Genomic DNA, 27,241 nt, shown 5'->3' with positions numbered 1-27,241 from the left:
GGATGAGTACATAGTGAGTAGTACGTGTATAAGTGCATAGTGTATAGTGTGTCATTTGGGATGCAACGTTTGTGACCATAAAGACCTTCTTTCTTTGCTGCGATCTAATGGTGTATTAATGTAACTTTCACTGAAATCGAAATCACTAACGGACTCTTTCTCAATACCAAAAAATACTACATGTTATTTATATAAAATATTATTTATTTAACAATGATATTTAAATGAACAACAATAGCCATTATAACAGTATAAGAAATAAAAAACACAAGCAAACAGTTCAGTCAAACGTACAAAAGCAGCGCTCTAGTAAGTGCAGGATTTAATTTCAATGTATTATGAAACTTAATAAAGCCCTTAAGCCAAATCTATTAGCTCTGGAACAAGTAATAAATTAACAAGACCAAAGATTGCCCGTTTGATATACCCAAAACGAATTATAGCTCATGTTTAAACACTATCTACATAAAGAGTCAGCTGCAAATTCCCAAAGGACTGGCCGAGATGAAGCTGTTCTCTGCGGGTACATGAGCACTGAACAGTTGCTGACGGCCTGGAGCTCACATCTCTGAAAGCGTCTAAACTAATTTTCAAATAGGCGCTGTGTTTACATATAAATCATATATCTGAGGTCTAAACAACTATATTCTTGCCAAAAAAACCTCTTAAAACTACATTCCGTTACAAAATAACAGTAGTATCTATAAAAATATGGTGGGTTTACTCATCCGCCATGACACTCGCAGTGAGATGCTGACAGAGGAGTGATTCAAACGGTGAAATGGTTCCCGTGGTGATACTGGTACAATATTGCATGGCTGGAAAGACCTCTCAGCCAGTCAGATTTGAGAACCAGAAAGAACTGAGGTATAAATGTGAATAAAAGCCTAAATTAAATGTGTTTCTCATATACAGTGGTCACACAAACTTTTACATTGTTTTCATGCTTTTTGAAGCTTGTAATGTGGAGACTTTCGATGAGTCGGCAAAATGATAAGAGAATATTAATTCATTTTTGTTCTAAAGATGAGCAAAAGTTTGGGTTTAAAATGACGAGTAAATGATGACAGTATTTTCATTTTTGGGTGAACTACCCCTTTAATGTCTTTATGGGTGAAACTTTTTAATGAGGAAAAAATACTAAGTACAACTTTAAAGCACAAAAATTGTAGCAAGATACTGAAAGTCTATAGTTGTTGTTATTGCACATATAAACAATATGGTAGTTGATAAAATACTGTATAGTGCAAAATTCAGGTAGAAAATATTTGAGCACTGAATTTCAATGATCTGAACAAATCTGTTTGATTAAAGGTGCCCTAGAATTAAAAATTGAATTTATCTTGGCATAGTTGAATAACAAGAGTTCAGTACATGGAAATGACATACAGTGAGTCTCAAACTCCATTGTTTCCTCCTTCTTATATAAATCTCATTTGTTTAAAAGACCTCCGAAGAACAGGCGAATCTCAACATAACACTGACTGTTACGTAACAGTCGGGATCATTAATATGTATGACCCCAATATTTGCATATGCCAGCTCATGTTCAAGGCATTAGACAAGGGCAGCCAGTATTAATGTCTGGATCTGTGCACAGCTGAATCATCAGACTAGGTAAGCAAGCAAGAACAATAGCGAAAAATGGCAGATGGTTTATTTTTAGTGATATTTGTAAACTGTCTTTCTAAATGTTTCGTTAGCATGTTGCTAATGTACTGTGTAAATGTGGTTAAAGTTACCATCGGTTATTTACTGTATTCACGGAGACAAGAGAGCCGTCATTATTTTCATTATTAAACACTTGCAGTCTGTATAATTCATAAACACAACTTCATTCTTTATAAATCTCTCCAACAGTGTGTAATGTTAGCTTTAGCCACGGAGCATAGCCTCAAACTCATTCAGAATCAAATGTAAACATCCAAATAAATACAATACTCACATAATCGCATGACGAACACTTTGTAAAGATCCATTTTGAGGGTTATATTAGCTGTGTGAACTTTATGCTGTTTATGCTGTTTAAGGCAAGCGTGAGCTCCGTGGGCAGGGAGCGCGAGATTTAAAGGGGCCGCAGCCTGAATCGGCTCATATTTAATGATGCCCCAAAATAGGCAGTTAAAAAAATTAATTTAAAGGTACAATTTGTGATATTTTTTTCCGCTAGAGGTTGCTAGAAGCCTATTCAAAACAAAGGCGTAGTTTGATGACGCCAAGTTTTAGAGCGGAAACTTGGGACATGTGGTCTCCATCTCAACGGACGGTGCAAAAGAATAGGGATTGGAGTCTGGAAGAACTCATGTTCGTGGATGCGATTATTAACGTTACTGTAGTATGAAGCAGAGCAGGACCGAGTGTTGCGGGAGCTGAACGAGGAGCTGGAGCGATTGATCAACACACGCCTCACGAGCAGCGGGACTTTTATTATGACACAGTCGCCGGCGCCGCTTCCGGTCTTTTCCGGTCATGAGTTTATGGGAGCTGTCCTTGTCGACAGAACCAGCGGCAGATGGTAAACAGTAATTATGTTCCATAAATAAGTAACACAATCCACCATAAAACGTGCAAGAAGTAAATAAGGAAATCCTTGAAGCAAATTAGTGGTTTGCTGGACGCTAGACACTACTTCCGCATTTGTCCACGGCACTGTTGTCATGTGGTTTCTACGTCAGTAAAGGCGGTAACAAAGGTAACTGATGTCATTGACAGGCGACTGCACTGCCCCGTGTCACTGTTTAGAATGGGAATTTTCTCATGATTTACAAGTAGTTGAAAACATTAGAGATATTGTTAGTAATCAGCTGGACAAAATATATAACACTAGCCTAGTGGTTTTTGGATATTTTACTGCAAAAATTTTACATATTGTACCTTTAAAAAAATCTATGGGGTATTTTGAGCTGAAACTTCACAGACACATTCAGGGGACACCTTAGACTTATATTACATCTTGTAAAAAAACGTTCGATGGCACCTTTAACAGTATAAAATATCGTTTGTACAGTACTGTTGTATAACCACCCTTAAAAAGAATTACAAAAATAATAACTGTCCACTTAACTTTCAGTTGTCTCTGCATTGGACATGGGATAGGAGAAAATATTTTAACACTGAAAAAATTGCACACTTGCACACGCTTTTAAGCTGAAACATCATCATTTCTCAAAATAACCAGGTTAAAGAAATCTGACAGATTGACTTATATTACAGATTGACTTATATGACTCATCATATCTCTTTTTTTTATCGGAGAAGCTGAATGATTGCATTGGAAAGAACCAGGGAAGTCTTGGATGGAGTTCCTTTGTGATATCATCAGTGACGTCATTAGAACTGAACAGAGAGATTTCATTGGTCATTTTTCAACCAATAGGCTTTCGGTCCAAGTTCTTTCACACACGTCTCATTACCGTCAACACACATCTTACATGCATGTCCACATTTTTCGAAAGTGTTTAGGCATATTAGATGTGCTTAGAAATATTTGGGGGAGAAAATCCTCTGGCTAGACTGGAATTGTTTTTCAGGCAGTAGTGAAGGAGACGCATCTGTGCTAGCAGAGGCTGCTGCTGTTTTTATAGTAGGGAGAGTGACATGTTTTTGCTTGGCATGTTTTTGCGGTCACAATCCAAGCCTCCTGGCCTGACACACCCCCCCAGGGGAGAGCCCACGCGTGCTCTCTCTCTCTCTCTCTCTCTCTCTCTCTCTCTCTGTCCTCTCAGGTTGCTCAGAAGCCCCATCTGGTGCATCTCCATGCCTTTGTACCCTGGCAGGACGTTTGGAAGCAGAGATCAGTCCCACCCTTCTCTTCCCCTTTAGGGAGGAAAGATTTTGGAGAGATGCTCAAAATTATCCATTAGGGCATGTTCATATCTTTCTGCTGTCTTCGTAGTATTGTCTCACAAGACTATTGCTGAAGCCCATTAGTGGAAACAATGTTACGAGTCAGTGTTTCGATTAAAGCATATTTCACAAGGGTCTAAAACCTTTATACTAGAATCACTGCAGAAATAATAAAAATAGCACCATTATTCTTTATTTTAGTCATCCACTGGAACTGAAACTCATTTAAAGATGATTGCTAGTCTGTAGACAAGGACAAAATATATATTAGTATGGAAAAAAATACCTCAGATGCCCTTTTGGATGTGAATTTCAGTGATGTTTGCTTCCAGTTTCACTTAAACAGGAGGAAAAATGCCCAACTCTGTGTCCAACTCCGGTTTGAACAATGTAAAGCTGAACACAATTACTGACAATCGTCATTTTGGCTGCGTGAGATTCTCCAGCTTTGTTGTTGTTCAGCAGCTGAAGCACAGACTGTTAAAGCTCCGCCCTCTTCTGGTAAGGGGGCCGGGAGCAGCTGCTCATTTGCATTTAAAGGGACACACACAATAACGGCATGTTTTTGCTCACACCCAAATAGGGGGCAAATTTGACAAGCTACAATAAATGATCTGTGGGGTATTTTGAGCTAAAACTTCACGGATACATTCTGGAGACACCACAGACTTATATTACATCTTGTAAAAGGGACATTATAGGTCCCTTTTTAAAGGAGATACTGCATGTCCAAAGCATCAAGCTAAAACCATTTAGAAACCTGAGTAACCACAAATTGTGATTGTATTGTCAACTACAGGTATTGCATGGCATGGTTATCCCATGAGATTACTTTCTGGTTTATAATCACTTATGGATTCATGTGACTTGTACAATTCAAGGAGTGTGCTGACTGTCATGGCCCATACATGTCGAGAGGCATGTATGAAATTGATTGATTAAAGTCTGGTAAATGGACTTCTGCTAAGCCAGCCTTTGTAGATTTGATTATCTTCCTCAACAATGGCTACATGTTTTTTCAGAAAAGCCAAGAAATGGAGCCAAATTGAATGAGTCCCTCCAGTGTGCCCATGTCAATGGAAACACTGAATTAAAAGAGCTCCTTATTAACTGAAAGAAAGCTTATTCTGGTCAATGCTAAAGCCATTCTAAATGGTTGGTGTGCTTTTTTTTTTTTTTTTTTTTTTTTTTTTTTTTAAAGAGGTGAATTGGCCAATTATATTGATCCTAAACTCTCTTGTTTTTAAAAGCAGGTCTGGGAATGGAGACCTTGAAAGTGCAATGAATGCAGTTATATTTGGAACAATCTTAAATAATTGCAAAACAGTATAAACACACATGTTCTGTACTTATACACAGTCCATATTTTGTTTGTCGTTTATATCAGAGTAAAGACTTATGACAAAATTCCCAGTGACGTTGCTTTTTATATTTTATATTTATTTATTGTTATTATGATATATTTTTATATATATATATATATATATATATATATATATATATATATATATATATATATATATATATATATATATATATATATGTATATATATATATATATATATATATATATATATATATATATATATATATATATGTGTGTGTGTGTGTATAAATGTATAGTATGAATTTAATGTAAATAAAAATCGACAAACAAAAATATTTACTGGAGTAAAAAGTGACAACCCCACAAAAAAAAAAAAATACTATAGTAATTTATAGTAAATACTATAGTGTTTTGAACCACACTATAGTAAAGTACTTGAATTAAATTGTTGTGGTAATTCTATAGTTGCTATGGTAATATAACAACTATAGTAATATAAACAAATTATTTTACCCAATTCTGTACTAAGTTTTCTACGTCTATATATTCTACTACAATACACTACAGTTTACTGTAGTAAAAACTAAAATATGCTACAGTATTTATTACAGTTTATCAGTTCACTATAGTTAATACTACAGTATGCTGTAGCATTCATTAACAAATGGTTGCAAATACTATAATAGTATACTACAATTTACTATAGCATGGTTCAAAAACACTATAGTATTTACTATAAATTACTGTAGTATTTTTTCATGTACTAGCCCTGGTTTCCCCTATAAAATACTCCTAAAGTACTTGGCACCTTATCATTGAATACTTTAAAATAAGGAGCGTTGTTTTCCTAGAGGACTTTTACATATTTGTTTATGGGACCATAAAACATACAATCGCAGCTCATAAATATGCAACTCACTATCTCTGAGCATGAACAGGGAGAGTACCCATATAGCCACGCCCACGTCGGATTCTAGTATCCGATTGGTTTACCGGCAGTGATGCTGCATAATGAAGTGAGGAGGCAGCAGCTTATCGAACAGATGGGCTGGTCCAGCACACGGGTACACAGCATCCGTGCTGTGATCATGGAGCCTGCTGCTGTATATATCAGTGACATTTCACATCCCTGATTGATTATGTCAGCGTTTTACTAACTTATTATTCATACAACGTGCATAAATAGGGGCGCAGTTATAATTTCTGTCATTCTATGTGGATGTGAGGAGTCCAGCGTCAGTTGGGGAGGCACTGATCTGTGATCAGTTGAACTTAACGACAAGGATTTAATTTACACTGTGCAGCTGGAGACTGCTGATCACTTCTGCGTTGCATTGGGGGAAATATGATTTTCTCAGACATGAACACGGGGACTAACTCCCCAAAGGTCCACCCGCCGAACGGGACGAGATTTTACACGTACCAGGCGAGTATTTAAAGTGTTTAATGGCCAAAAACTAATGCAAACTGCTTGATATGTTTCATTATACTCCTTATGATTATTGTTTGCAGTTAAGGGTCGCTTTTGTTTGACATGTCCATGATGCAGTAACGCTAACGTTGTTTTTAATCGCAAGGAGCTCGCGCAAAAATGCGCACTCAGAGTTTGGTGGTGTAGTTTTACACAGAATAGGCTGGGTTGACAGTTTTAATCGCATTTAGTATTGAGTTCAGCACTAAACTGTCACCATATTGATGTTGTTTAAGTCTGAACTGAAGGTTTAAAGGCGTTAACCAGCAGTAGGATTGAGCGCGCGCATTCCTCTGGAGGCGCGAGCGCTTTATAAATACATCATGCTGCTAGGACAGTGGCTTATATAGTATTTTGATTAAATGTGGTTTTTGTTTTATTCTATACTCTATTAAGAGGCTAAACAATCTGGAAGTCATGTAATTTTAATCCGGTGTAGCTAAAACGATAATCTTTATTGTGTTTACGATTATGAAGGGTAATGGATATGAGAACCGGGGCTAGTCACACTTTTTTACTCCAGCGAATATTTCTCAGAGTAGGTTTATTGTTTAAAATAATTTTCTGTATAATCGAATAGTTTAATGTGTTGGCTACAAAAAATCCCATGAACGTTTCTAACGTTTTTGTCTAGGAACAAATATACAGTTAACTGAACACCCGTTGACCTTTTGTGACAACATGCCCCAATAGCAGTACATGTTGTCACAATAAGAACGTGCCATTAAGCTGCATAATATAGACTTTTCAGCAAAACTTAAATGATGAAATAATGAATAAAAACGGCCAATTTTATACTAATACCCATTATTATTATTATTATTATTAACAAACTGTTAATTTGTAGAATAATAACAATAATATTGCCCTAATGTGACAACTTGCCCCGGTTTAATCTTTGATCGTTATGCACCAGTGGTGTATTGTCTTGATGTGCTGAATTGCATGCACTGCTCAGCTGTGACCCAAATCTCATGCATTGGAATGAGGACAGTGTCTTTAGATATTGATTTCTGTAATGGGAGGCCATGGTAACCAAGGCAGTGATGATATCAGCAAGAGACTGTGGCTTTAGAGATGATGATTTCATGAGAGTGCTTTTCAACAGGTGCTGCAGATGCTTGTTTAACCATCTGTATTGATATTTGTTTGTGGATTATAGAGGTTTATTTTTGGTTACCCTGTGTACTAAAAATACTGTGGCATGGTTTACCTCCTGTTGTTTATGGGTTTGCTCCTTTTGAGTGAGCATGTTTTCATTATGCCATGTTTCTGTGTGTATGTGTGTGTAGAATCAGCTTGTCTCGTCATTAGCAGAGAGTTGCTCCCCATGGAAAACAGCCTGAGTGATTTTCCCCTTGATTTCAAACTGCACGATCTATCGTGTTCTGTCCTGACAGTCTATTTCCCAGGTACAGCCACAGCATGAACAATCTGAACAATCTAAGCACGCAACACGAAGATGAGCTAGTGCTTTGAAAGCAACACGATTGTTTACCGCAGTATAGGTCTTGATTGGTTTTGCTTCAGGAACCTGAATTTAAATTTGGACACCCACAAACACAGTACTAGTTCAGAATTGTTCATTATAAAGTTGTAAACAAAAATGTACTTTAAACCAGTGGTTCTCAAACAGGGGTCTTCAGCAAACTTCCAAGGGGGCTGCAGGATAACTTTAAATATTTTGAACATGTTAAACTAATAATTTTATGCAGTTATGCAGCTTCCGTTTTTTGGTCATCCTTTAGCTAGCGTTATATTATACGATTGCGCTCTTATTCATGCGAATTCTTTTAAACCATTCAAGCGCGGCAATTAATTACAGCAAAAAAAAGTTAGATTTTTTTTTTTTTTTTAGCGATTGACAGCACTAATATATATATATATATATATATATATATATATATATATATATATATATATATATATATATATAATATACTACGGGGCTGTTGAATGCTCAAATCTGATTGGTTGATCAATGTTCTAAGGTGTGCAATTATTTTCAGGGAAACGCACAACTAAAGTAGTTCTAGGCAGGTCTAGACAGTTTCATATCACTTCGCTCTGGCTGCAAAACAATTAATCGCGATTAATCGCTTGCAAAATAAAAGTCTGTGTTACGTAATATATATGTGTGTGTTCTGTGTATAATAATTATGTATATATAAATACATGCACATACATGTATATATTTAAGAAAAAAATTATATTTATATATAAAATATTTATATTTATATGTAATATAAAATGTATATTAATATGTATATTTATTTATACATGCATATATTTCTTAAAGGTGCCCTAGAACTTTTTTTTAAAAGATGAAATATAAGTCTAAGGTGTCCCCTGAATGTGTCTGTGAAGTTTCAGCTCAAAATACCCCATAGATTTTTTTTTAATTCATTTTTTTAACTGCCTATTTTGGGGCATAATTAGAAATGAGCCGATTCAGGGTGTGTGGCCCTTTAAATCTGGTGCTCCACGCCCCAAGAGCTCGCGCTTGCCTTAAACAACATAAAAAAAAGTTCAAACAGCTAATATAACCCTCAAAATGGATCTTTACAAAGTGTTCGTCATGCAGCATGTCTAATCGCGCAAGTACAGTGTTTATTTTGATGTTTACATTGATTCTGAATGAGTTTGAGGCTATGCTCTGTGGCTAATGGCTAATGCTACACTGTTGGAGAGATTTATAAAGAATGAAGTTGTGTTTATGCATTATACAGACTGCAAGTGTTTAAAAATGAAAATAGCGACGGCTCTTGTCTCCGTGAATACAGTAAGAAACGATGGTAACTTTAACCACATTTAACAGTACATTAGCAACATGCTAACGAAACATTTAGAAAGACAATTTAGAAATATCATGTTATCATGGATCATGTCAGTTATTATTGCTCCATCTGCCATTTTTCGCTGTTGTCCTTGCATGCTTACCTAGTCTGTTGATTCAGCTGTGCACAGATCCAGACGTTACTGGCTGCCCTTGTCTAATGCCTTTCATAATGTTGGGAACATGGGCTGGCATATGCAAATATTGGGGGCGTACATATTAATGATCCCGACTGTTACGTAACAGTCTGTGTTATGTTGAGATTCGCCTGTTCTTCGGAGGTCTTTTAAACAAATGAGATTTATATAAGAAGGAGGAAACAATGGAGTTTGAGACTCACTGTATGTCATTTCCATGTACTGAACTCTTGTTATTTGACTATGCCGAGGTCAATTCAATTTTTGAATTTAGGGTACCTTTAAATTTATACATGTATGTGCATGTATTTATATATACATAATTATTATACACAGAACACACACATATATTACGTAACACAGACTTTTATTTTGCAAATGATTAATCGCGATTAATCGTTGTGCAGCCCTACACTTCGCCAAATGAATTCAGTTATTTCAAAAGCTCCTTACAGCCTATAACAGCAAAAGAAACAAAACCCACAACAACACTGACCAAGCAAATAAATATAGTAAACATGGTTTTTGCCAGAAAATACGTTTTATTGTGTCCTGAAAGCACATAGTCTCTCTCTCTCTCTCGCTCTCTCTCTTTCAAACGTACACACATACTGTATAACGTTAATACGGACACACACTCATACAGAAACATTTTGTCAGCGCTGCTCTGACGAATTAATCTGTAAAATGACTTGCCAGCGAGGTAATAACTGCGATTCTTGAGGTAGATCAACTTATAGTTTTGTTTCGCTTTTAGTAGAGACAGTGCTTCCGTGAGAGAGGCACAGACACTCAGGTAGGCTAATTCAAATAGCTCTCTCTCTCTCTCAAGTGTGTTAATAACTGTATCAGCTGTATTATTCTGCTATCAAGGCTCAATCCTCCGTTACTATTTCTGAAATGGCATTTTGGAATTGGCAACGGAGGCTTGGGATGAGATGTGTAAGAAATTAGTGTTTAGAAAAAGAGTGTTTTAAGGACAAAAACCATGGTGAAATATACCATCGAAACAGTGTCTTGAGGTGTGGTAAGATTTAAATCCTTTTGAACAAGCATTTCACCAGCTGAAGAGGAGACTAAAGGCAGAAACTCCTCCAAACAAGCAACCGTTGAAAATGGCTGCATTTAAGGCCTGGAAAAGCATTTCAAAGTGTGAAACCAAGAGTCTAGTGATGTCTGTGGGTCACAGACTCGCTCCTGTGATTGCTTGCAAAGGATTTACAATTAAATATGATCTTTTACACATTTATATTTGCTTCAAATGAAACCGTCCCAATATGCTGACATTAGACAGAGGGATGAAACTCTAAAAGTGCTGTACTTCTTAGTTGGTAAAACATTTTGTCTTGACACCACAGCTAACAGAGCAATTTTGTCTTTACTGTTCCAATACTTATGGAGGGCACATATATATATATTTGTGGAGTGTCATGACTCGTGTTACGGTACCCAAGCGCTCTGCATCGCAAGTGCAATGCTATACCAGGTGAGCTACCAAGTAAGTTTACTACGTCTTATGGAGCAGATTATGAGAATGTCACGCACTATGGTAAAAGTGCTTTGAGTTCATGACATGGTATAGTGCACAATACCATTGATACAGATTGATAATCTGCCCCTGTAATCATAATTTGTGTAAGGAATAAAAGGTTTTTGGCGTTTTACTGCCTGTAGTGTTCATTTCAGTGAAATGTGCGTATTTCCAATGAGTCTTGGTTGAATTGACCCATTTTCTAAATTCATTAACAATAAATGTTGCCATTGTCTCTTGACTTTTGATGCTCTCATCAGGTGTGGTCAGCACAAACCATGTTTATTTTTAAGTGTAACTCTAAGTTTTAAGTTTTCTCCTGCTTTTCGTGACCGTTTCCCATTGTCACTTGCTTTTTCTTCCTCTGTATTTTTCACACATATAATTAAATGCTTTCTTATCAGGCTGATGTCAGTTTCAAAGTGTTTTTCTAGCACTCTGTTTTGTTGTACAGATGATATTTCTTAGTATTTCTTCTGCATTCCTCTCCAGACCAAACACTGTGCAGAGTCAATATTAGTGTTGGCGTAGCGAAGCACATCTTCAGTGCTGTTGGCTGCAGTGTGTGCATTCTCCAAAGCTTTGTGTATGTCTGTGTGTTGATGTGTGTGTATGTGTATATGTATGTAGAGTTAATTGAGCACAAAGCTTGATTTGTTAATGGTGTTTGCATAAAGTAAGGAACAAATAAGCATATAGCGATAGACTCTGTATTAGCGCACACCTGTCTACTGTAATACGTGAAATTTGAGTCTAAACTAATAGTGGTTTAGCTCACTGATCCTGCATTAAATTCAAGGTATAAATGGATTACAGATTGAATTCTTTAGGTAAGACAGCTCATACCATAAAAAAAAAAAAAAAAAGAGTAAAAGGAAAAAATATAGAAAATGTATAGCCCTTTGCATCTGGTGCTGTGTCATAAAGTGTGATGAGAATAATTTAATTATCTTGGCCTCTCCCCTCATAGCCAGTGCAGCTTTTACCCAGGAGCAGATAATAAAAGCCAGTGAAGGGTGGCTTCCTGGCTTATCCTTTGGGATTAGTGGGAAAATGAGAGGTTGTGGGGGTCTTTGGTTTATTTAATCGGGGGTGATCGCTGTTATCTAATGTGAGAAATGTGAGCAGCATAAAAAAAATATGAATATAATAAATAATTAATAAAATTTAGGAGTTAATTTAACAGGAGTAAATTTAACAGTTTACACAGTTATGTAGCTGAAGGCCAAAGTATACTTTTTACATGCATGCGTGTACAGTTCGCGTGACGTGAATTTCGTCATCAGAATTATACACGCGTATGGAACGCGCACCGCCGTTTTTTTGTCAATTTAGTAGGGCTGCACAATTAATCGGACAATTAGAAAAAAACATTGAAATCATGCTTAAACGATTTGGCTTAATGCGATTATGAAATTGCAAAGCTGCAATTATTTTTTATGCGCGGCTTGTCAGTGAACTACGTCTCCAAATGCTAATCCATCTGAAAGCACTGCGAGTTTGAATCACTTATAATGTGCATTTGAAAAAGCAATATGCGTCAAACATCTTTCCAGACATGAGAAGCATTTATTAACATCTTGTCCAACAAAAGTAAACATTTAATAATATGTTTTGCTCCAAATTCACTTCATAATGACAGTTGAGCATCCTTCTGTGAGATGAAGTGGCTTCTTACACAGAATAAGGCAGTTTCAAAACGTTTCAATATTCTGTTTATTCAGCTACAGGGATTGTATGGGATTTCCTGGAATGATGCATGGTCTACTTTGGCAGCAAGGCATATTTGCAGTTTCTGCCCGAGAGCGCCCTCTGGTTTTCAGATGGAGAAGCATTTACTACTGATCACAGAGCCGTACAACTCTGACAAGCTACGCATGAAATAATCGCAGACTTTGCCAAATCGCGTGCGATAAAATTGTGATAAATCGTGCAGCCCTGAAATTTAGTACTTTGTACGCTCAGGTCGCATATGCGCATTTAATTCTTTTTTGCAGTAATTTATCCACAAGGTAGCAACCATGCCCTGGGGGCATCGATTCACAAGGTAGTTAAAGAAAACCTGCATAAACAGAACAGACCGGAACACATGCAAGCTACAGTGACAATGGAGGCCTACATAGATGAGAGATTGTGCGAAGAGGTTAAAAAGTACCCTCATTTGTACAACTCTAGCATGAAAGAATACAAAGATGTTTATATGGGTTGTAACTCATAGAGGTATTGCAATTTGTCGCAATGCGCATGTGTTGACTGCCTGTGTATCTGTACGAGTCAAGTGAAGTATACTTTGCAAGGCTGTGCGTTCAACTGTGTATACATGTAAAAAAAAACGTATACTGCTTTAGAATGAATGAAATGTGGGGGATACCCAAGATGCATGAAATGACTCATTGGTCTCTGTTGCTTATTGTGTCTCGTCTGGTTGGGACATGGATTATGGATCAGAGAGGGTGAAAATAGTCATGCTTAAATTATAATTCCAAATTTGTAGAATATGTTCCCTTTCAGCAACTAGGTTGTATAATTTGAGTCGACGTATATTGTGACCCACGAACTGATCCTTTCTCTGTCCGATCACAATTGTGCACTTGAACGAGGCACTCGACAGCAGGTTGCCCCAGGAGGACTGTCTGCTTAAGGAGTGTATTGCAATTGTCCTGCTGAAGTCTAAGTAATGAGAAGGTGATGAGAAATGATGTGGGTGAGATACATGTCAGAACATTATTGGAGAGATGGATGGAGAGAGATTGTGATGGATAGAGAAAGAGGGTGTAGGTTTAATCGCACTAATGGCTTGACCCTTCTTAGCCATTCACATAGGCTCAGTCCAGCCCAGAATACTAAACCAGTCAGACTAGACGCTTTGTACTGGTGCCTAGCATCAGTGAATGTTGTGAGAGGCTTCACTTCTTTATAAGAAACTTTATTATTTAAGTGAATAATGCTTGAGAATGAATGAGCCTAAAAGGACATTTGAGGATGAGTAAATAATGACAGAATTTTCCTTTTAAATTCAGACATAAATAATAAATTAGACTTTAGTTAGGCTAATTGTTTTAATATGTAGCCTATGTAAAGGAGAAATAGTGCTTTTTGTTGCTTGGTTACAAAAGGACGGTGAACCGCATACAGCTCTTTGATGCTTTTGATGGCAATCGCATCCATCTCAAGTATGACTTCCATTGTCTCGATGAGACATCTCAAAGATTTCTAATGCATTGCATTGTCCTGACTTACTCAACTTGTTTGAAGCCATCACCTTCCACGCACATTTATCTCATCACTTCACAGCACACGGACTTTGATTAGCCATGATTCAGTGCTCTGTCCTTTTGTCTGCAGGGCTCTCGCTGCCAGGGTTCGTGGTGATGTAACCTTGTTCAATCAAACCTGATTAGTGTGGAAAAGCCCTTTCAATCATGTATTTCCGGAGAAGGCTGCAGTGAGGATGACATCCATATTATATTAATTAAATGATTTAAATGACAGATATTAGATAATGGCTGTTACCTCTTTGAGAAAGTGTCGGTTCAATTGGTTCATTGTCGATGGCAGTCTAGATTCGCTGTTTAAAGTGATCGTACATCTAAAATTGAGCATTCTGTCATCATATACTCACCCTTGTGTCAATCCAAACTGACTTTCTCCTGTGAAAAAGAAGTATTTTGAGAAATGTTGAATTGTTTGATATGGAAGCTTGTTTCCGCCACTGAATAAAAAATAAAAAAGGTAATTGCGACTTTTTATCTCACAATTCTGATTTCTTTTTCTCACAATTGTGAGTTTATATCTCGCAATTCTGACTTTATAACACGCAATTATGAGTTATAAAGTCAGAATTGCAAGATATAAAATCACAATTGTGAGAAATAGTCAGAATTGAGAGCTATAATGTCAGAATTGCGAGATATAAACTCACAGTTATGAGAAATAAAGTCAGAATTGCGAGTTAAAGAGATAAAGAGATATCTCGCAATTCTGACTTTTTTCTCGCAATTGCATTTAAATCCTGCAATTCTGACTTCTTTTCTCAGAATCTCACAATCTTTATAACTCACAATTGCGAGTTATAAAGTCCAATTAAAAACAAAAGACTGACTTTTATATCTAACAATTCTGATAAAAAACTCAGAATTGTGAGATGTAAACTCTCAATTACAAGAAAAAAGTCAGAATTGTAAAAAGTCGCAATTACCTTTTTTATGTTTTATTCAGTGGTGGAAACAAACTTCCACAGTATTGGAATGACATGAAGGTTGATGACAGATGATTGATTGACCTAATTTTGTATTGTACTGTATATTTACCAATTTATATAGATATTTAGTTTTTTTTATATATATATATTTATATTTAATTTATATATGTTGTATCTCCTATGTTTACATATAGTAATGTAATCTTTAGCAAATCTCATAATTGATGCCAAAATTCATTTGTAGCATATAAAATGACCTTTTTTTTTTTTCTTTTTTTTTTTGTGATTTTAATTTATTTAAACATAATAGTACTGAATTATAATATAATCACTAATCCTGCTTACCTGAGGTATTTTCTGCCAGAAATGTTTGTGCTGTAGCTTTAACCTCTGATGTTGGTGTCAGATCAGAACTTGACACCAAGGTAGATCTGTGTTCTGGACCACAGGTGGCACTTTGGTAAATACAAATTACATCCTGCCACAAAGCAAAGGCTTGATTCAGCCCACCCACTACTGCTGTTCCATTCAGTACAATGATGTATTCGATTAAATGCTCTATTCAACCAAAGGTCAAGGGAAAGACAAAATGTTTTTATTCCATCATAACAGAGAGGTAAATATGGAGATTCACTGACTTGGGTTTGATTGTGCCGGATGCAACAAACAGAATATCAGGAAGATATTAAAAAGATATTAATGATTAGATGTGCAATGATTGTGTGTTGTGCAATATATATATATATATATATATATATATATATATATATATATATATATATATATATATAATTTATCCTCCTAAATCCTCCTAAAATTTACGCATTGCACCTTTAAATATAAACTTTTGTAACACTGATTGATTATAGTATTCATTTCTTTACAAAACAAATGAAATACTGATCCCAAACATTTAAATGGTCATATTTTTTTTTCATCGACTGGTCTCTGCCTATAACTAGTAATCAGTAAAAAACAGTAGTACATACAAATACAGTCTTTTTGGCCCTCTCACTAAATTTCTCCCTCTTCTTTCCCCTCTTGAACATTTGGTAAAAGCAATTTAAAACTTTCTCTCTCACTCTCCTCTGTATCTTTGAGCAGACACGCTCCAACGGCGCTCCATCCAAGTGTCAGGAAAACCAGATGATGGGGCCGTGCCTCTTCATTAAAAGCGCAACTTTTCGTTTTGTTTCGGCCAGCAGTTTTGGGCACTGCAATGATTAGCGTGGGGGAGTTGAGGGGGAAGTGGATTGGGGTATAACTGTACGTCAGCACAGTGCTGTGTTAGCAGTGCGATTTCAAATCACACTCAGCTCGTCATATCATGCAGTGTGAAGAGGCCGATAAGCACATGTGTTGCAGTTCTGACTTCAAATGTGATGCTGTCATCAGTGCATTTATGGGCTGATCATATATGTGTGGTTGCAGTAATTAGTCAGCTATTTATTAGTGCTGTCACATGCATTGTGCCCACTGGCAGAATGAGGGGGTAGAATAGGTTTGCTAGTTTAAAAGCTTATTTGAGATGCCTCAGGTTTACTGAGACATGTTCCAAATCCTATTGAGCTGTATACCTAGACAACATTTTTAGGCCTGTTAATGAGAAGAAGGCTGTCCCAAAGTATTGTCTGCTAAATTATGCTGCCTTAAGGCAAGTGAACACTACAACATTCATACTTCTTGCCTTTAAGTTAAAGGTGCCCTCGAATGAAAAATTGAATTTATCTTGGCATAGACAAATAACAAGAGTTCAGTACATGGAAATGACATACAGTGAGTCTCAAACACCATTGTTTCCTCCTCCTTATATAAATCTCATTTGTTTAAAAGACCTCCGAAGAACAGGCGAATCTCAACATAACACCGACTGTTACGTAACAGTCGGGGTGTACGCCCCAATATTTGCATACGCCAGCTCATGTTCAATGCATTACACAAGGGCAGCCAGTATTAACGTCTGGATCTGCACAGGTGAATCATCAGACTAGGTAAGCAAGCAAGAACAATAGTGAAAAATGGCAGATGGAGCAATAACTGACATGATCCATGATATCATGATATTTTTAGTGATATTTGTAAACTGTCTTTCTAAATGTTTCGTTAGCATGTTGCTAATGTACTGTTAAATGTGGTTAAAGTTACCATCGTTTCTTACTGTATTCACGGAGACAAGAGCCGTCGCTATTTTCATTTTTAAACACTTGCAGTTTGTATAATTCATAAACACAACTTCATTCTTTATAAATCTCTCCAACAGTGTAGCATTAGCTGTTAGCCATGGAGCACAGCCTCAAATTCATTCAGAATCAAATGTAAACAATATAACAGTATACAATACTCACATAATCTGACGCATACATGCCGCATGCATGAAGAACACTTTGTAAAGATCCATTTGAGGGTTATATTAGCTGTGTAAACTTTGTTTATACACTGTTCAAGGCAAGCGCGAGCTCCGTGGGCGTGGAGCAGGAGAATTAAAGGGCCAGTAGCCCTGAATTGGCTCATTTATAATGATGCCCCAAAATAGGCAGTTAAAAAATGAATTTAAAAAAAATCTATGGGGTATTTTGAGCTGAAACTTCATAGACACATTCAGGGGACACCTTAGACTTATATTACATCTTTTTAAAAAAAGTTCTAGGGCACCTTTAAGGTGAGATTGTTTGTCCCATATCGCAATGAAACCTGCTACGTAGTTGACCAGTATGTGCACACTTGGCCAAAGGATTTTATTTATTTATAATTGTAATAACTATAATTTTGAGCTATTATTTCAATTTTCTTAAAATTTAATCAATTTAACTTGTGTGTATTATTATAACTAATAATAATAATTATTTATAATTAATTAACAAATTAATATTTTATAATAAATATGTATAATAATATAATATAAAATATAATATATAAATAATATAATATTTCTAAATAAAATAATATATATATATATTTTGTTAAATAAAATATTTAATATTTCAATGATATTTAAGAAATTGAATAATAAATGTACAATTTTTATTTTAATATATACTTATAAATAATAATACTAATTATTAATAATTAATTAACTAATTAATATTTTATAATATGTAAATAATTTATAAATAATACAATATATAAATAAAATAATATTTCTAAATAAAATAATATTTTTTTTTATTTTTAAAATAATGTTTAAATAAAATAATAAGAAGAAATAATAAATATATACAATGAGAAATTTTATTTATTTATTTATGTATGTATGTATGTATGTATGTATTTATTTATTTATTTATTTATTTATTTATATATATATATATATATATATATATATATACAGTAAAAAGTTAGTCACTGACCTAAGTGGGCAAGCAGAAAATTTTATTTTATTTCACTTAGGCCCAGTTTCACAGACAGGGCTTAGATTAAGCCAGGATTAGGCCTTGGTTCAATTAGGGCATTTAAGTAGCTTTTGTAAACAAGAAAAAGACAATGCATTATAATAGCACTGACATATTTTAAGATATGTCAGTACAAGTTGCTTTCAGTCAAAACAGCTCAAACATGCATTTTAGTCTAGGACTAGCTTAAGTCTTGTCTGTGAAACCGGGGGTACAAGTTTTAATATTAAAATAGCCCTATCAATTTAAAAATACTCAATTTCACTCAATATTTTTGTGTGCAATGCATCTTTTTTTATTGTGTTCTCTAGCTTAGCAACATGCTAATACCACACTGTATTGGAATCAGCTATAGATGTTGAGTCTGTTTGTGTGACGCTCGTGAATGAACATGAATGGAGTTGGTCCTCGTAAAGAGCGCTTCAGATCAGTCACTTTTAAGGTTCCATTTCAGTTAGGTAGTTTGGTGTTGGAGCAGGGCCATAGTCTTTCAGTGCCATATCCACAGGAGCACAGGAGCACCGCCTTAAAGACACCCCCTCTCTCTTTCTCTCCCATTTACGCCCATATGGGATTACGCCGGCGATTCCCCACAGCAGATGTGCACATGGATTAGACCAGCGGGGCACGACTCCTGACTTTGACGCGATGGTGGTGTTCTTTGAACCAAGAAGCATTATTATGACTATAGTGCTGCGACACCACCCAAAATAGCTAATTTGTGCTTAGCTGCTTTGTATCAGTTTACAAAACAAACAGAAATGACAATCTTACAGGTGTATTTGATAGAAAATGCAATTGTAATAATTGTGTTCAAAGTTCTTTTAAGGTAAGCCAGTACAGTCACAGCTCCTCTTTATCAATATGAATGGACTGAAATCTGCAAACACTGTCTTATATCAAATCAAAAATAAAATGCGACATCAATAGTAACCTCAAAAATATATCTATGCCTACATTTAAGATTTATTTATTTAAATTGCATATGAAATTTCCATCCATTTAGATTGCATAGTTTTATCATAAACTAATACATTTAATGTAATGCATGTTTGTCAGTCATCCATAAATAAAACAGGTAGGAAACAGGTAATATTTCTGTAACTGAATGTGTTTTAAAACACACAATAACAAGACTTATATAATTATCATTGATAAATCCAGTCTCCGTCTCCTCCTCCTTGTACCGTCTACAAGGTCATATCCTGGGTGTTTGTACACGGACACACACACAGACACACTAACATGCACACAGCTGTGCTGATTGCAGTATTGAAGCATTACCATCAAGAACAGAACAAAGGCATTTTGTTTACAGTGATCAAGCAATCAGCCTTTTGGGAATTGTACCGCTTGAACTTTCATTCACCGGCGTGGCACCCAGTGTAATTGCTCACAAACGTCCTTCATTAAAATGCATGCAGGAGTTTCCTGAATCCAGCAGCAAAGTGTGGCCTATTTTCCTCTGTGTGTATGTATGTTTTAATCAGGCCTTGTGCATTAAAATCTCAGTGGGGCAGATGGGAGGGAGTTTGACCCACTTTGATGGATTCCACACCGATTAAAAGGATGAGTGAGCTTTCGAAAGCACGGGGACCCTCTGTGTCCGCGTGTGGAATGCGCAGATCTACATATTGTCATAATCATACTCAGTGGCTTGTCCGAACAACAAGTTGGTCTTAAGGAACACCTGTAAAATTAGAGTTAGGGTCATGTCCTCAACGCTCTGATCAGATGTGTTTCTTTTGCGGTGTTTTATGTATATATTCTTATTTCGTTCGTTCTGGTTCTTGAATCTGATTGGCTGAGAGGTTTTCCAGCCGTGCGATTTTCTACCAGTACCGCCACGGGAACCGCTTCACCGTTTGAATCACTCCACTGTCAGCATTCTCACATTGAGTGTCATGCTGGATGAGTAAACCCACCATATTTTTATAGATACTACTGTTATTTTGTAACGGAATGTAGTTTTAAGAGTTTTTTTGGCAAGAATATAGTTGTTTAGACCTCAGATATGCGATTTATATGTAAACACAGCGCCTTTTTGAAAACTTGTTTAGACGCTTTCAGAGATGTGAGCTCCAGGCCGTCAGCAACCATTCAGTGCTCATGTACCCGCAGAGAACAGCTTCATCTTGGCCAGTTCTTCGGGAATTTGCAGCTGGCTCTTTATGTAGCTAGTGTTTAAACATGAGCTATAATTTGTTTTGGGTATATCAAACGGGCAATTTTTGGTCTTATTAATCTATTACTTGTTCAAGAGCTAATAGATTTGGCTTAAGGGCTTTATTAAGTTTCATAACTTTATATTTATTTATATTGAAATTAAATCCTGCACTTACTAGAGCGCTGCTTTTGAATGTTTGACTGAACTGTTTGCTTGTGTTTTTTATTTCTTATACTGTTATAATGGCTATTGTTGTTAATTCAAATATTATTGTTCAATAAATAATATTTTATATAAATAACATATTATTATATATTATTTATAATAACATATAAATAGCCATATTTTTTGGTATTGAGAGAGTCCGTTAGTGATTTTGACTTCAGTAAAACTTACATTAATATGCAATTAGATGGCTTTATGAGTGAGTGAGTGAGTCAGTCAGTCGCAAAGACTTTTAACAACTGAAACAAGGAAACAAGGACAAAAAACAAGATGTTGTTTTTACTTTAAACAACATCTTACGAGATGCAACTGACAAATGCATTGACTAGCACTGTCATAGGAATGTCTTAAATGTTAAAAGGACAAAGACAAAGATATCACTTTCCTCACTGGACATTCAAACTGATTTTGTGATTATGATTGACCTGAAGAGTATCAGCTAAATGCAGGTAATGCACTCACTTAGTTGATTTTTCTCTTGTAATACTCTACATATTACAATGAGTTTCAATGAAGCTATAACGTTCCTTCGTTACTAGTTGTAAAGTGACATTTTAGAGTTAGTAACGGAGGTTTGTGCTCAACTGTTAAAGGGTTAGTTCACCCAAAAATGAAAATTATGTAATTTATTACTCACCCTCATGCCGTTCCACACCCGTAAGACCTTTGTTAATTTTCAGAACACAAATTAAGATATTTTAGTTGAAATCCGATGGCTCCATGAGGCCTGCATAGGGAGCAATGACATTTCCTCTCTCAAGATCCATAAAGGTACTAAAAACATATTTAAATCAGTTCATGTGAGTACAGTGGTTCAACATTAATATTATAAAGCGACGAGAATATTTTTGGTTCGGTAAAAAAAAACAAAATAACGACTTATTTAGTGATGGCCGATTTCAAATTTCATTTTTAAATGAATCAGTGTATTGAATCATGATTCAGATCTCGTGTCAAACTGCCAATGGCTGAAATCATGTGCATTTGGCGCTCCGAATAGCAGATTCAATACATTTGTTTTATTTTGGGGGTTTTTGGCACACCAAAAATATTCTCGTCGCTTTATAATATTAATATTGAACCACTGTACTCACATGAACTGATTTAAATATGTTTTTAGTACATTAATGGATATTGAGAGAGGAAATGTCATTGCTCCCTATGGAGGCCTCACGGAGCCATCGGATTTCAACTAAATTATCTCAATTTGCGATCAGAAGATAAACGAAGGTCTTACGGGTGTAGAACGGCATGAGGGTGAGTAATAAATGACAGAATTTTCATTTTTGGTTGAAGTAACCCTTTAAACTGTCAGCTTGAAATTTGAATCCATTTCAAGAAGTAGTTTCTCTCAAAAGAGGGTATTTAAAGACACTCCATTGTTGTTTCTTATTCATTTAAACACTTGTGTCGTCAAACTATTGTATGAACGCAATATCATACTTGTTGCTGTGCGATATGGCTTTATATCACCATATCACACAACTACTGTTCTTACTTGATGAATGCAAACAAGAGGGCAAGAGTATTCATAATTTGCATCAGTGCAGCTACACATTATGTAACTTGTTTTCCTTGTTTTCCTTAAGAAAAACTGACATACTATACCTGATATAGCTATATCCAAATAGATCGAATCAGTATCAGATCAAGGGCTTGTTAATTTGTAATCAAATCAGTTTGTGAAATCTGTGTCAGTACTCAGCCCTAATAACAAAGAACATATTTCTCTCCGTTTCATTTCCTGATCCCAATGTTCCCTGTTTTATGTTTCATTTTGTATATGTAAACTCTTTCTTTTCCCATTTTTTTCTGAGTTTTTCCTTCTTTTTTTTCTTGCTCATCTTGGTTCTGTTCCAAACTGCAGTGAGCTGCCTAGCTAGACAACAATTTTGGACATATAGGAGCATTCACAACGCAAATACACTTCTGGCAGTATGCAGCAAAATTATGCTGCTTTACAACACAGTGTTTTAGCCAAATTTTAAGGCAGCATTGCTTGAATACCTTGCCAATAAGACGATGCCAAGAATGTATTGCAATGAGTGAAAAATGGTTGTAAATGGTATTAAAGGAAACATTGATTATTTTAGAGCTGAAAAGAATCAGAAGAAAACAGTTCCATCTACTTATATGAGCTGTTTTGAGCTGTTAGCTTAGCAACATGCTAAAATCACACACTATCAGGCTGCATCTGAAAGCTTAGACAGCTGACTTGTTGCCTCACTGCCTTATCAGGCATTGACTTTGCAGGCAGTGTTTGTGCATGAAGGCAACTCAGAAACGGACTTCTGAGGCAGCGTAACGGTTTAATCATCTACAACAAAAGAGAGAGAGCTTTGGTGATAACCAAGCAAATATTTAATTACTATAATAGTAAATTCCTTCACTTTCAGACAGCCGCTGTGTCTGAAATTGAATACTTCCCTACTATATAGTATGCAAAACACAGTACGCCAACAGAGTAGTATATCTGAATACATAGTACACAGCAAAATCCCTAGAGTTAAATCAACTCTGCTCAGAGTACATTTGGTCCCTCTCTAAATAGTGTTAAAGTAACACTGAAGCAGAGTTAAAGTTAAGGAGATAATTAAGAAATTAATAAGGCTGTGACTTGTCACTTGTAGTTCTTGTGTTTTTTATTTCTTCAGTGAGTCTGCTTGTTAACAGCAGGTGTTCATCACTACTGCTCAATCATTACTTAATTAATTGCTTAATGATCTAACTAAATTTAACTCTGCTTGAGTGTTATTTTAACACTATTTAGAGAGGGACCATATGTACTCTGAGCAGAGTTGATTTAACTCTGGGGATTTTGCTGTGTATTTGAAAAAAAGCAACATTTGGCTTTCAGTGTCTAATGGGGATACAAAAAAATAGTTGACACTTTTAAATTGTCACATCATACTGTAACTAATTAGTATAACATATAATGTTATACAATGTTGTGTAATATTATACTGTACCTACCCCTCACTCACAGCAGGGCTCATATGTAGGGCATATGAGAATCAGCACAGCTCTGAAGGGAACCATTAGTAGTTAGGGCACCATGTAGATTTGTCCTTTACAAAATCAATATACAAGCTGACAAATGGCCTTCGTTATTTAAAATGCTGTAATAAAATGATATGTGGCCTCCTTTATTTTTAAGGGGTCAAATGAGCTCATTTGGTTGAGAGACTGGGAGAGTGAGAATAATCTTTGCTCTCTTTTCAGTGTCCTTAGTTCTCACTCTTTATTACCTCCATGTTTTAGCCATGATGCAGCTGCAGTGGCGAGACTATGGTGTCAGCACATTTGTCATTGTGACTGGAGCTTTCTTTCGGACACAAGCTGTTGGTTAGATTTAATACCTTTACTGCCATGCAGAGAAGCATCCTTGCCAGACCAAGCGTGATGAACAAACATTTTAAATCAGCTTTCTTTCTTTGAATGAATGTGCTATAAGTCGAAGAGCTAGATCACGTCTCATAAACTTCTCTGTTGGCCTTTAATTCTTGGAATTGTTGCTCAGGGTGGGACATGCAGAAATGGAAGCAATTACTTGCCCCCAAAAAAGCTAAAACATCTAAGCATGTCCCATATATTAGCAGTGGGTTTTCTAACCAAGTTAAGACATTTCTTTGAATGTTGTGCATTGTGGTACCATTTTCATTCTTAGCCAAGTATTTGTCTTTTCAGAACGGCTGTATTTAATAACCAACAAGTGGTATTTATTGTACAGTTTGAAGTACTGCATATTAATTGACCATTCATTATTAAATTATACAAATCTGAATATTAGATTTAAAATTTTAAACTAAATGAAAATTAGAAATGTTAAAGCACTAAAATTGTTGAAGCAACATAAGATTAATAACTGGAAATAACTAAAATTACATTTTACTTAAGAAACAAGAAAATAAAAGTAATCTAAAATGAAAACATAAAAAAGCTAATTAGAAAAAATATTAATAAACTACAATAGTATAGAGTATAAATAATACTAAAATAACAATGGATAGGGCACAATCTTCATTTAGTGGCATCATAGACAAGTGTTGGTATACCATGGATCTAGACAGACATTTTATTTTTCTGTGCTGAAATGTTTCCAGATTTTTGTCATTAGCACAAGAGCTGCATGATTATTCGCTAAAAGATCGCAGTCTCGATTCTAAGACCCACACAATCTTATTCCTAAATGACAACGAATCAGCTGTGTCTATTAAGCCCGGTATACACTGCATGATTTTTGGCTGTCCCAGATGAAAGATTGCCATCATGAAACAATCGATTTTTATGATCAGTGGTCCTACGTCCTACAGTGAGAGAGGTTCAAAGACGGCCGTTTTCTCGGTCTTGCGACCAAAGATAGCCTACGGTCATTTTCTGACAGTGTCAGAAATTCAGCATGATCATCGCAGAGTGGGTTTGCTGCTACGACTTACTGCTTACTTGCAGTCTGTATAATTCATAAACACAACTTCATTCTCTATAAATCTCTCCAGTGTAGCATTAGCACGTTAGCCACAGAGCATATAGCCTCAAACTCATTCAGAATCAAATGTAAACATCCAAATAAAAACTATACTCACAGGAATCGATGCATGCATGCAGCATGAATGACGGACATCTTGTAAAGATCCATTTGAGGGTTATATTAGCTGTGTGAACTTTGTAAATGCAATGTATAATTGCACTTATAGTCGAGAGCTCGGGAGGGCAGGGAGCGAGAGATTTAAAGGGGCCACACAGCCTGAATCGGTGCATTTCTAATGATGCCCCAAAATAGACAGTTAAAAAAATTTATTAAAAAAAATCTATGGGGTATTTTGAGCTGAAACTTCACAGACACATTCAGGGGACACCTTAGACTTATATTACATCTTTTGAAAAGACGTTCTACGGCACCTTTAAACTGCTAAGTTACGTCAGCTCACGTGACTTATTGATTCGTATTATTGTGAGTCTGTGTAATCCTTGAACATTTATGCTGCCTCTGTGTAAACACGTGGTGTATTTGCATTTTAAACACTTCTGTGCCATGTTTAAAACAAATTTAACTGCAATATAAAGGGGTCCTGTAGGGTGGGGTTGTGAGGGTGTACTGATACCCCAGTGATAAGAAGCTCTTTAGGTCAGTGGTGTGAGTATACAAGGCCAATCTCTGATAAAAAGCTGTATAACAGGGCACAAGGACAACTTGCATCAGCAATCTGCAGGCAATGAAGGCTACATATGGATGATTTCATACACCATCGGCATTTTGAGATGAAAGATGCGCACCATTAATGCCAGAGTAACTATGCTGCATAAAACACCATCATAACACTCCAGTTCTTGTCTAAAGCATTTATTAATTCCTGTGCCATGGACTTTCATATTTGTAATAAAGTGCAGTAAAACCTTGCCATGTTTAATTAAATGAGCTCGGGCCATTTCTTCATTTATGGGATGTCCGTAAGGTCCAAGCAGACTTGTAAAGCTGTGCTGATTCAAGAAATATTTCATCTTTATTTGTTCATTAAAGCAGTACGATGCAGAAAAGAAGCTGTTTAAATATAAAATAGAAACATACTTGCTGTCTGGGGTGATAATTAGCTTTGCTGTTGGACTGCAGTGCTTCTTTTTAGCTTGTAAGTAAAACAGGGCATTAGGGCAGCAGAGCTGACCTTTGACCCCTCCAGATTCAGCTGAGCCCAGGCGGTGTGCTCTAAATGGATAGATTTGGCCGGGTAAGCAGGGTAATATTTGGGTTTGAGTTGTTGAATTCAATTATATTTCCAATACACATTCTTTTCTTTAAAATCACCATTCCGACCAAGACAAATTTGATTGATATGTTAACACCGACATACCTTTCCCCTAACTTTCATTTTTCCTAACTTTACATCCACCCAAACACTTCCAGAGATTTCATCTGAACACACAGGGTGTGGGAGATTAGGATGCAAATTGAAGGCTGTTGCTTCCCTGTGGCAGCTCGCGGTTAATGGCATTGCCTCAGGATGGCCTGACATTCAGCCAAACGATTCCACAGAAATCAATAAACTTCAGTGCTGAAGACATTTTAAATGCCCATGGTGCTCCCAGCACATTTCATCACTCTCGTGCTGAGCTCCC

The 27,241-nt window shown here is 36.0% G+C and overlaps 1 protein-coding gene across 18 annotated transcripts in view; it reads left to right on the top strand.

Moving 5' to 3' along the window:
• ppfia2 (PTPRF interacting protein alpha 2) overlaps positions 1-27,241 on the top strand; it is a 269,017-nt gene that overhangs the window by 130,275 nt on the left and 111,501 nt on the right. For 3 of the 18 annotated variants that reach the window (XM_048157045.1, XM_048157040.1, XM_048157039.1), the window contains exon 1: positions 6,228-6,599. The exons of the other annotated variants lie outside the window; for them this stretch is intronic. In XM_048157045.1, coding sequence (XP_048013002.1) covers positions 6,519-6,599 — 81 coding nt within the window. In that variant the 5' untranslated portion in view covers positions 6,228-6,518. Of the gene's footprint in view, positions 1-6,227; positions 6,600-27,241 lie in introns of those variants that run through there. 18 annotated transcript variants of the gene reach the window in all.

The sequence above is a fragment of the Megalobrama amblycephala genome, linkage group LG14 (genome assembly GCF_018812025.1).
Source record: "Megalobrama amblycephala isolate DHTTF-2021 linkage group LG14, ASM1881202v1, whole genome shotgun sequence".
NCBI classification, from domain to species: Eukaryota; Metazoa; Chordata; class Actinopteri; order Cypriniformes; family Xenocyprididae; genus Megalobrama; species Megalobrama amblycephala.
This window is presented reverse-complemented; position numbering and strand designations above follow the sequence as displayed.